The sequence below is a fragment of the Pantherophis guttatus genome, chromosome 4 (genome assembly GCF_059756535.1).
Source record: "Pantherophis guttatus breed Tessera chromosome 4, ASM5975653v1, whole genome shotgun sequence".
Classification (NCBI taxonomy): Eukaryota; Metazoa; Chordata; class Lepidosauria; order Squamata; family Colubridae; genus Pantherophis; species Pantherophis guttatus.
The window spans coordinates 149,732,096-149,744,555 of NC_142066.1; the positions used below are offsets into that span (position 1 = coordinate 149,732,096).

The 12,460-nt window shown below is 38.0% G+C and overlaps 1 protein-coding gene across 3 annotated transcripts in view; it reads left to right on the forward strand.

Annotated features, from left to right (window-relative positions):
* The window catches only part of PAXIP1 (PAX interacting protein 1), a 33,879-nt gene extending 24,365 nt beyond the window's left edge, over positions 1–9,514 (forward strand). Inside the window, exons 18-22 of one of the 3 annotated variants that reach the window (XR_009620553.2) lie at positions 2,193–2,327; positions 2,412–2,487; positions 3,915–4,045; positions 5,132–5,243; positions 7,268–7,332. Coding sequence is in view for 1 of the 3 variants with exons in the window: in XM_087893074.1 (XP_087749200.1) it covers positions 2,193–2,327; positions 2,412–2,487; positions 7,268–7,327; positions 8,585–8,601 (288 nt within the window). In the remaining 2 variants the exon portion in view is untranslated. Of the gene's footprint in view, positions 1–2,192; positions 2,328–2,411; positions 2,488–3,914; positions 4,046–5,131; positions 5,244–7,267; positions 7,333–8,584 lie in introns of those variants that run through there. The other 2 variants (XR_004588405.3, XM_087893074.1) reach the window with 2 other exon arrangements.
* The last annotated feature ends 2,946 nt before the right edge of the window (positions 9,515–12,460 follow it).

Here is a 12,460-nt window from a genome sequence, read left to right on the forward strand (position 1 = left end):
TGTTGTATAGACGCTCCATTTCCTTTTTCTGCTATTCTGCGTTGCTGCAGTGTGTTTAAATGAGTCTGTTTAATAAACAGCCTAACCAAAGAATCTCTAAGATTGCCGGCTCCCACACAGGCAGGCAAGTCACCAGAATATAAACTGACAACAAACAGCACCCCTTAGTAGCAGCTAGTTAGGATAATGAAACATTTGCAAGAAAACAAGCAAGCACCAAGGACCTCTCATTTCAATCCTGAGCTAGAAATGTTGTCCGTTATTGATTAATTCTGTTTACCAGGCAGTCACAAGTCACTATCTTAGTTTGACATATGTGACATGACTATTGTGCTTAGGAAGTGGAATCAATGACTTCTCTAGAAAAATTCTATAGGCACAGTTAATTTCAGAAAAAATCTATATTACAGTTTTATATATTATGTATGGTAGTTTTATATGTTGACTCTTGGTGGCAGTGTGAATTCTTAGTTTAAAGTTTATGATGGAGAATTAACTGAAAACAAGACCTACTAGGAAATTGCTTGTATAAGCAACTTCTAATATGTTGTGACATTTATAGAACGTAATGTAATGTATTAAGAAAGGAAAAATGTATCTGTTTGGGCTAGTCACTCAGTCTGTTCCCAACTTCCCTCACAGCGAAGGGTGTTTTAGAGGAGAATGATCCCTTGTAAACCTCATAAATTTCTGGAGGAAAGAGTGAGATATAAACCAAACAATTTCAAATAAATAGACCAATTGTACTTTATGTACTAAAACCAGCTATCTGCCTGAAATGTTCCCTGTTTTTCAGAAGCAAAGTGAGAGAACAAGTTTCATTCTAGAGCACAAGATTCATTTAGAGTTTCCACAAAATAGTGAACAGAGAAGTCATTATTACAAATTTTCTAGAATGTTAAAGTGTAAAAGATGCATTATTTTCTGCTTCGCAAAAAAGTTCCAAGCATTACGCCCCCATATAGATACCCACACACACAGAAAAAAAATAAAAACTAACACAAACTATTATAGAATAAGGAAGAAAAAATAGAAAGAAATTAAAGAGAAAGCTAAAAGCGGAAAGAAGAAAGTCAAAATAGAAGAAAAAAGGTATTAAAAATGACTTCTGATCTTTATCATAGTTATAAGTACAATTCTAAATTTATCGCTTCATCTCTTCTTTCTATAATCTATGCTATCTGGTCTTCAAAATCATAAATCATAAGTTCAACTTTTTCTGTTTTTTGCAAAAGTCCACATGGGTCAGGAATAAATGTAGATATTGTCTTTTCTGTGAGTTCAGTTTTGTTCCTTGTGTACCCTCAAGAGAATCATTCTCTTGCTTGGTTCTTTCAGCCACGTCTGTCCTGATTTTAGCTGGGGCAATGCCAGCGAGAGGATACATTTTCTCAATTGGTGTAGGTTTGAGACCACCTGTCACTATGTGTACTGTTTCATTGAAGGCTACATCAACTTGTTTTGCGTATGCAGAGAAGCGCCACATTGGAGCAGCATACTCTGCTGCAGAGATGCTCAAAACTGATGTGTGCAATGTAGATGGTTGCATTACCCACTTATAGCTTATCAATTTCCTGATGATACTGTTCCTCGAGCAGATTTAGCCTTAGTGTTCAGGCAGTGCTGTTTAAAAGAGAGCGTCTGTCAGGTGTCACAGATATTTTGGTGTTGGACAGAGCTATAGTCTGTTCCCTTGCCCCATAGCATCCAAATCTTCCCTTGCATCTTGATTTCGGAGGTGGAAAGCAATATTTGGGTCTTGTTTGGGTTGGGCTTTAAATTGTTGATGGTGTAATATCATCCTAATTCTTCAAGTGCTGCCATACGTTTCCCAGCTATCTCATCAAAAGTTGATTCTGATAAATCCAGTGCTATATCATCTGCATAGATGAATAGACATTTATTGTAGGGGATTGGTTGATCGTTTGTATATATTATACAATGTTGGAGACAATACACTACCTTGTGGCAGCCCATTCTCATGCATCCTCCATCTACGGTCACATAAAATCACAATTTTCCATGATCAAACAAGTTCATAAATACATTTTCTAAGACAAAAAACATATTTTTTACAAAGACTTTTGTGCCTGTAAACATCCCTCAAAAAAAGTAGAAACAAATAAATACTTTTAAATACATACATAGAAATGGGTAAAATGTAAATGTGCTTTGAACTTTTCTTATTTTAGGGGAAATATTTCTATATTACTCCTGGAATTTGTCCTAGCCTATATACTATGAAATCGATTGTGGAGTCGGCAGGTGGCAAGTTATTATCTAAACAACCTTCTTTCAGAACAGTTATGGAACACAAACAAAATAAGGTGGGTGTTATCTCTATTTTTTTAATGGAATATTTAACTGTAAGCTATATCAACTAATTCAGTTCTTTTTTTTTTTAAATGTAGAGCTTGTCAGAAATTATCCTTATCGCTTGTGAAAATGATCTACACTTATGTCGAGAATACTTTACCAGGAACATAGGTAAGTGCTTAATATCCTTATACTTACATGTTTAAACATGCAGTTTGATAATAATATATATGTATTTTGTGATTTATTTATGTATTGCATTTTGACTCATCATGCTCCCCCAGACTCCAGAGCTTCACCATAATACAAATGCTAAAACTGTGCATAGGATTTTCTTGCGGTTGGTTGTTTTGTTGTTTGTTTATTAAACTTGCAAAACAGCGGTGTAACATGGGCCACTTACGGGACCCAAGAATTGCCTGCACAGCTGCATTCTGCAATGGCTGAAGCTTCTGATACTCTTCAAGGGCAGCCCCATGTAGAGTACATTGTAGTAGTCCAGCCATGAGATAACTGAGCACAGGGACTCCCAATCCAGGAAAAGGTGCAACTGGCGCACAACACAAAGGCCCTCCTAGACATGACCACCTGCTCATTGAAGAGGAGTTGCAAATCCAGGAGAACCGCCAGATTATGCACTGGGTCTGTCTGTAATAAAGCAAATCCCATCCAGAACTAAATATGTTAAATCCTGGAGCTGGAAGCTCTAATGCACCTAAAGCCGCTTAGTCTTACCAGGGTTGAGCTGATGTCTGGAAAATGTTCAGAGAAGAGCAACTGAGATGATCAAAGGTCTAGAGACTAAAACATGAAGAACGGCTGCAGGATTTGGGTTTAGCTAGTCTGAAGAAAAGAAAAATTAGGGGTGACATGATAGCAGTATTCCGGTATTTGAAGGGCTGCCACAAAAAAAATAGGGGTTCAAAGTATTTTCCAAAGCACTAGAGGGCAGGACAAGAAACAATGGTTGGAAACTAACCAAAGAGAGAAGCAACCTGGAATTAAGGAGAAACTTCCTAACAGTGAGGACAATTAATCAGTGGAATAGCTTGCCTTCAGAAATCATGGGCACTCCATTACTGGAAGTTTTTAAGAAGAGACTAGACAGCCACTTATCTGAAATAGTATAGGATCTCCTGTTGAGCAGGAGGCTGGACTAGAAGTCCTCCAGGGTCCCCTCCATCTCTGTTTTGTTCTCTCCCTCCACACCCTCTCAGCCTCAAGACACCTGGGATGGAGATGGAAATTTGAATATCATCAGCAAACTGTTTGTACCTCACCTCATGATGACAAAAGATCTCATCCAGGGGCTTCATGTAGATGTTGAAAAGGAGTGGAGAGAGTACCAAGCCCTGTGGACTGGATCTCTCACTCCCTATCAACACCAATTTGGAGTGGCCTTGGAGGAAGGAGCCAAATTAGTGAAAATTGCGCAGCCCAACCCCAAACCCCACAGCTGGCCTCAAAGGATACTATGGTCAATGGTATCAAAAATCATTAAGAGGTCAAGGAGAGCAATGATGAATGTAGTATCCCCATCCCACTCTCACCAAAGATCATTTGTAAGTATGGCAATGCTTTTCCTGCCCCATAACCAGGCCCGAAACCTAACTGGAAGAGATCGAGATAATTCGTTTCATCCTGGACTCTGAAGCTGCCAAGCATTCACCTTTTCTACCACCTTCCCCAAAAGGGAGAATGGGAAACCATACGAAAATTGTCCAGACAGGTAGAATCAATCAATGATTTTTTATTTTTTATTTTTTTTGAGGAATGGGCAAACCAGTACCTCCTTAAAAGGTCCTGGAAATGTGCCGTCCTTTATCATTGCCTGAACTTACTCGGCTGTCACTGTTCTGGAGGTTTTCACCAACCAGGAGGGACAGGGATCTTATTGGCAGGTGGTTGTACTGATAGCATTGAGGAATGTGTCCACTTCTTCATGTTCAACAGGATCGAGTTGTTCCCAGATAAATCGTGTAAGATCTTTCCTCAGGCATCTCACATGGAGCTGCACCACATGTAGGTTCCAACTGGGAAGGAATCTGAGCGATCTGTCCATCAAGTGTTCCACAAATTCCTCTACATGACTCTGAAGATGATCACCTGAGCCTTCATGTTCCAGGAAGGACCAGGTGATCCCAAACAGGGCCACTGAGTGACACTGTATGGGACACAATAAGGGCTGATAAATAATAGTGTTTTGCTGTTGTTACTGCCAAGAGGTAGGCCTTAATAGCAGCTGTAAGTTGTGTCTCGTTGGCTTCATTCCTCTTTTTTCTCCAGCGATGCTCAAAGCTTTATTATCCTTTTCAGAACCTTGCATCCTCTCCTCCTTGTGAATCACAGGGAATGTGTGGTCATGAGAAGCTACACAGGCACAATTCTGTCCCAAGCCTCAGCTGCCCTTTGGTTTTAGGACATGACCAGAGCTTCTGCAGGAGCATGCAACAAATTTTGTTTGCTATTAATGTAAGCTGCCAGAGTCATTTTGGAGTCAGGCAGCATCTAAATTTCATAAATAAATAAAGGCATACTTAGTGGTTAGGATGTGGAAGGGAATATATTGCTTATCACATAGTTTTTAATTTTTTTACAGTTGCCCCAAGCCACATACTACTTCATGAATTTACATGAATCTGCTCTTAATTTGTCTTATTTATTTTCAGAAGCTGTTTCAGTATAAATACAACATCTAAATATTGATGCAGTAATCAATATTAACAGCCAAAACATATTTACAAAATGGATTAGATAATAATTGTGCCTTAATCTTTTTTTTAATATTACCTATTTATTTGTGTTTTATTTCAAGCCTGAATGCAGTTTCATTTGAACATTACAGTTGGCTGTGATCCAAAAGGACAATTTTGGGATAAATTGAATGTTCTGGCCATAAGAAACAGTCGATGCTTGGAACAATTTTGGTACTGCTATTTTTCATTTCAGAGCAGCAAGAATAGATAGGATTGGCAGCCTGCATAACAATTGACCATTGGGATTCTCATAGGAAAAAAAATTACAGTACATGCTGACAGTATTTCCATTTCCATTTGCCACTATGGCAAATTCCTTCTGACCAGATAAAATACATGTAGTTCTAGACTTACAACCATTCATTTAGTGACTGTTCTAAATTACAGTGGAACTGGGAAAAATAACTTACAACCATTTTCACATTCAGAAATGTTGCAGCATCCCCATGGTCATGTGATCAAAATTTGGACGCTTGGCAACTGACTCATATTTATGATGGTTGCAGGGTCCCTGGGATCATATCATCACTTTTGCGACCTTCTGACAAGCAAAATCTATTGGGAAGCAAGATTCATCTATGTTACTAATTTAGCTGCAGTGATTCACTTAACAGCTGTTGCAAGAAATGATGTAAAATGGGAGTTAAGGTTCCGGGGGGGGAGTTAGTCCGAGGATAAGTAGGTTAATCTAGTTTATGATTGTTAAATGAAATACCTTGTATTTTGCTCTGGGAAGTCTGGGGGGGGAGGGAGGGATGAGGGGAGGGAAAGGGTGGGGGGAATATGGGGGGGAAGGAAAAATTTTGTTTTTTGTAAAACTTTTCAATAAAAAAAAAAGAAAGAAATGATGTAAAATGGAGCAAAGCTCACTAAACTATCTTGCTCAGTCATGGAAATTTTGGGCTCAGTTGTGCTTGTAAGTCAGGAACCATATTCTATTTTTGTGCATTCTGTAATGAAATATATTTTTTCTATTTTTTGTCATTTTCATATTCTCAAAATGTTGCGAATTACTTATAAAATAACAGGAATGTTCAATTATATTTTCTTGGCACTTTTAATAATTAGAAATAACAAACATTTTTGAATATTGAATATGATTACCATTAATAAATTTATATGCTGCCTGATTCCCAGCAACTCTAGACCAGGGGTGGGTTCTACTTACCATTACTACCGGTTTGCAATGGCAGTGCATGCTTCTGCGCATGCGCAGATTGTACCTTATGACGTCCGGGTGGGTGGGCGGAGCTTCCCACTGCTTTTACTACTGATTCGCAAGAACCGGACAGAACCAGGAGCAACCCACCACTGCTCTAGACAGTTACTGAATTTATCAAATGTAGGAAGTGCTATTTTGTTCCAAGTTGAGTTTAAGTTAAGTTTATTGTCATTGCACCTCATACAACGAAATTAAATGCCATTACACATATTAGTGTGAAAGAGATGGATTGGTGTAACAGAATAGAAAATAAAAAGTTGAAATGAGTTGCCAAACATGCTGTCATTGACAATTATGTGAAAGTTTAACAGCCGCCTGTTTAAAACCTACTGTTAGGAAAGGCTAACACTATTATTAGTCATTAAATGTAATTATTATCGCTATTAATGGACAGGTTTCTTAGCTATTTAAAAGTGCAATCTGCACATTTTTGTCAATAAAAGCTAACATTTAATTTTTATTATATTTGTGGATTCCGAAAGAGTATTCCATATTTTCAGTAAGATACCCCTGCAAGCAACCTCTGGAAACAATGTTTTTTAAATGTTTGTCAGGATGACTTCTTATAAGCAGCAGTGTCCAAACAGTAGTGTCCCTTCCTGTTTCTTTTCTTAAACTTTCGTTCATCCCATCTCGTTTTGTTGTCGCTGGTAAAGATATCTTCCATTATGCCATCCAGTAAGATATTAAAATAGTTTGAATAGGAAAAGACATTTGACTTTTGTGCCAGGTCATTTTATGACTTGAAACCAAGAGAATTATTGGGTGTGGTATATTTATTTCTTAGCTAAGGCACTGCTTGGGTGCATTTGGCAGATGCCCGGGATATGACTTGCCACTGATTTAATCTGGTCAAATGCACCATCTGCCTTTTAGCCATCTTTTATTGGGATCCAGCTGCTAGGTTTCCCTAACTGATTAAACTAGTATATTAATATCCTTCATATTTGTATGTTCTTTTGATATTTTGCAGATGTCCACAGTGCAGAATTTGTTCTGACTGGAGTCCTTACTCAAACACTGGATTATGATTCATATCCTTTTGTATGCTACCTCCCTCTTTAAATATTACACTGATTTCTGCAAGAGCACCGAGCTCAATGAAATAGGCTTGGTTTTCGGTGGTTGTCATAATGGATATTGTGTAAAATAGTTATATGCAGACTGGAAATTATAATGCATTATAGGTAATCCTTGAGATACGACCATAATGGAGCCTGCCATTAGGATCTCATACTACAATGACCATTAAGCAAAATCACTCCATCCCAGCTCTCCCTGATGCAGCTGTTAAATGAATGTGCAGGTCATTAAGTGGGGCACAGAATCCTCCCTCCTCCAAGGGAGGAGATCCTTGGGAGTCTAGCACCAGACCAGGTCCACCTGTCCGATTCCTCCTATTTTTTTTCCCCATAATAATAATCCTGTGAGGTGGGTTGGGCTGAGAGAGACTGACTGGCCCAAAATCACCCAGGCGTTTTCATGCCTAAGGCAGGAATAGAACTCACTATCTCTTGTTGATTGGCTCAAAGTCATCCTGCCAACTTTGATGGCTAAAGCAGGACTAGAATTTACAGTCTCCTGGTTTCTAATCTGGTGTCTTAACCACTACACCAAACTGGTTTATGCTATCACATAACATAATGGCATATGTGATGAAGCATAAAATGATGATATGGCATGGTGATGTCATGAGACAAATACTGAAATTATGTACTTCTATCATAAGTTGATGTTGCCAGAAATACCATATTTTTCGGAGTATAAGATGCTCCGGACTATATGATGCACCTACCTTTTTTGGGGAGGAAAACAAGAAAAAAAATCTGCCTCTGCCTCCCAGCAATTTGCCTCCTTGCAGCAAACAGTAAACAGCGGAGACTGAAAATGGGGTGTGCGGAGGCAGCAATAGGCAATGGCAATCCCTGCAGCCTGAAACAGCTGATGGTTGGGAGGCCGATCCAATCGACAATCAGCTGCTTGTGCTAATCAGGCTGTGCTGAAGCTGAAACTGGCTGTTTGCTGTTTCCTGCAAGGAGGCAAATTGCTGAGAGACAGAAGCCAAAGGGTGGGGGCTGGCGGGTGGGTGGGGCTACATTCTATAAGACCCACCCTCTTTTAGTGGGGGGGGGGGGAAGTGTGTCTTATACTCTGAAAAATATGCTAAGTTATTTGCCTCACTTGTCTCATGTAGCTGAGGCTTGATTAAACAAGTTGATTCATCTATATCTACGTATCTGTCATCTGTCTGTCTATATTATCTATTTTGGTTTTCCCTTAACCAAAACTACATATAAATTTACTTGACTCTAAGTAAAATGCCTTATTTTGCTTCAGATTTCTTGAAGCCTTCCTCTGAGCTTTTCCAGCCTGTGGATTATTTAATCAGGACTTCATTGAATTCTTGTTTTCTCTTGTTTTGCTGAAGAGCGAAGAACAGTTGAAGCAGGAAAGGAAAATTTTACTGCATCTGTTTAGGATGTGTCACCTTTTATTATTGAACTAACTATGTTTTTATACTATACTGTAGACCAGAGAGATTACTTTTTATATTGCAAAATAGTTTCCTGATTTTTTTTAAGTTTTAATAATCAGCAGTATTCAACCAAAATCATAATTAAAATGTAAAGGAAGAAGGGCTTGTGGCATGTTTAAATTAAGGAAGCAAATATTTTGTACTTATTTTATTATGCTGTTTTATTAATACTATCCCATGTTTTAAATAAACGTAGTTTTAAATGATGTTTCCTTAAAATTCAGTGGTTGTTTTTAATTTTTTAAATGTTGTGCAATTACAGCACTATCTGGTAAGAGTAAACACTCCGTTCTCTCAAGTGGTGTAGAATATTTATTTTACCAGTGTGTTTGAATATTAAAATCCGGGTATTTTAAGCAGAATTTATTAATGTTATGTGTGTTCCTGCTGCAGTTAGACTGAATTCACTCATATTCTGCAGTGATATACTTTATTTGTAATTTTTATGGAATGAATATGCAAAATGGAATTCATAGAGGCAGTTATTTCATTCAAGTTTAATTGGTCTTAAAATGTTATTGTTAATCTATTGTTAATTTAATCCATTTAATTTTAAATTGGATATTCATCATTTTAGGAGTAATTCAAATGTAACTATTTCAGCAAGTTTGCATAAATTCCAGTTAGCTTGCAATTTTATTTAGTTCTAATGACTTTTGTTGAATAGATAAAATGTTAAAATCATTTCTGTGTGTTTGGTTTTCTTTTTAAAATACATTTTTCATGTTTGCAACTACGGTAACAATGAGTCTCTATTGACTATCTTTGAACTGGCAACAGATTTTCCATAGTTCTAAGAAGTTCGGTGCCTTGGGTTTAAAAGTATTTAAAAAGTCCTAGCAATTTACATAGGCTGAAATAATTGTATATTTCTGAATGTTGCTCTTAGAAAAGAGCCATGTATGGCAGCATGTCTCCACATAGAAAATCTACTAAAACATCTGGTGACTGGTTAAACCTGATAGGAATAATTTAACAATTTACCATCATTTACTGAAAACTGCTATGTAGTTTTGAAGATAGTGCATTAATTTCCACCAGTTAAGTTAGGTAACTTTTTTCATGCTGGAACCATACATGTTTTCAAGGAACTGAAAATGCCAAGTTACATCAGTGTCTTTGGTCACATGTGCTTTTTTTTAAAAAAAGCACACGTGTTTTGTTCAACAATTGTTGAACAATTACACGTAATTGTTCAGCCATAGCAGTTAAATGAATGGGGCTTTAAAAAGGTGGCAGGCTTTAAAACTCTTGTAGATTGAAATGAATTGGCAAACCCCGTTCACTCACCCCTCTTAAGATTGGCAGCTGATTTGCAAGCTAAAAATTAATTTTAGCTTCTTTTTTTAAAAAAATAAAATTCATTTTTAAATCATAACACTGATTATGTTTTGTCTCCTTGAAAGGAAACAGGACTGATATTTTCTGCTCACATGCATCAAAGATTCAATGGCTATGAGTTGTCATTATTACAGCTGGTTTGCTTTTCTGTTTTTTTCATCATCATCACCATTATTATGCCCAAATTGTGGGTGAGTATGTTGCATAGGCCAAGAAACCCTCTCTGCAGATGGGGATCCTGACCCAGTGTTTCATTCCTCTAGAAAGATGGGCCATGGCAGTGGTACCTAACCCATAACCAGAGGCAGAGCCTTCTTCCCAGGCAGAAGAGAGACAGCCTGCAGAGCCAAGCCTTCTCAATCACTTGCCAATATTGTATCCTTCCTCTGGTTTACACCACAAAAATATTTTTCCTTTTTGCTCACGCTGAAAAATCACCCAAACGAACCAGTTAGCCAAGAACTTCCCAGCAATCTTTGTCAAGTTCTGAAGCCAAAGAAGGACATCGTCTTGTCAGGAAGTTTTATGAAGGAATCTCTTCAGGGAGGAATGAAGGTGAAGCCTCCAGCCTTCTGACTGGAGAAGGAAAGAAAGGAGTAGGGCGAATCTACTATATTTTTTTAAGAAGGAGACAAGGGATTAGAAGCAGACAACAATAGGCAATATGGTGGGGGAAGAAAAATAGGATGCTAGGAGGGAAGTTTAATTTGGGAATATTCATGCTCTGTTGGTGGCCCATTGCAGAGAGCCCATGTGCCTTTGCTGATGGCTTCCCATGGGCTAAAAGGTAGAATGTGGGATTACTGTCACACAGATTCAAAAGCAACCACTTACGAATCTTGGACAAACATGCTGACATTGTTGGTGTCATGCACTGTATACACAATTGGATAAGAGTAGGGTGGGATCTTGGTATTGCCCACCCACAGGATTTTCTGAGCTCAAGATTTTGGAGACAGCCAGAAATGCAGAGAAGCTGAACTCTTCCCTGGATGGGGGTCCCTTTGTGTGTGTATATCTGAACAATGATGTCCAGGAGGAATGGCGACTGTTGTCGTCCTGTCCTCCCCCATCAGTCTATCTTGGAGCTGGTCTCTTGGAAGATGTTTTGTGTACTCTTGAGGGTTACAGCACAACAGTGAATAGATCGGGATGAGAAAAGGAGAGATTTATTAATCTTTTTGGATTGCCCAATAAATTAAGTTCGGGGGGACCGAAGAGAGGGATATATAACTTCTTAAATTGTGTTCTCATTAAAAGTAAAGATCTTAGAAAGCTCTCTTTACAATATAGGGAAACCATTATCTAGCCCCATATTTTTGACAGTCATCAGAAGTGACTGCATGGTCTGAGTCAGGCTTAGAATGCAAGTTTCCTGGGTGAGGAATCTGCGCTGTTTTTATTCCTGTTCTTGTCATTTATAAAGTTTACAGGTAGTCCTTGACTTAGAAACATTTGTTTTATACAAATGTTGATCCCATGTTTAGAGACCGAAGTTACAATGGCACTGGAAAAAGCAACTTAACCATTTTTTCCATATGATTTGCAGCATTTCTGTGGTCACATGATCAAAATTTAGATAGTTGGCAATTGGCATGTATTCAGGGTAGTTACAGTGGCCTGGAGTTGTGCAGTTTTGCACAGAGTTGTACAGTTTTGCACAGAGTTGTGGAGTTTTGCAACCTTGTGACAAGCAAAGTCAATGGGGAAGCCTGATTCACTTAACTGTCTTATTAACTTAACTGCAGTGATCCACTTAAAAACTGTGGCAAGGAAAGTTGTAAAATGTGGCAAAAGTGATTTAACAATTGTCTTGTTTACCAATGGAAGTTTTGGGTTTAATTATGGTCATGTACTTTCTTTTAGCAGGACTCTGGGACATACCAATGGGCAACAGGACTATTTACTTAAAATCTATATTAATTAAATTCCTATCTGCAAAAATTTAAGGGTCCTCCTTTCATGATCCTGCCTGGTTACTTATATCAACTTTTGAAGGTCCTACTTGCTTCCAGGAACCAGACTCTCTATTGAGGTCATTTCCTCATCTGCCCCCTCCCCCAACTGTGAAAGACCCTTAATTTTACTTATACTGATTTTAAATTGAACTTTAATAGTCTTTTTTAATTTTTTATATTATAAGTGGCATTGCTTGAATGCCAGTAGACAAGGGGATAAAAATCCAGAAATAACAAATGATGCCATAGCAGTCCCAAAGGTGCTTTTTTTTCTGGAGGCAACTGGACTTCCTTGTTTTTTGTTTTTTGTTTTGAAGACATTTTGCTTCTC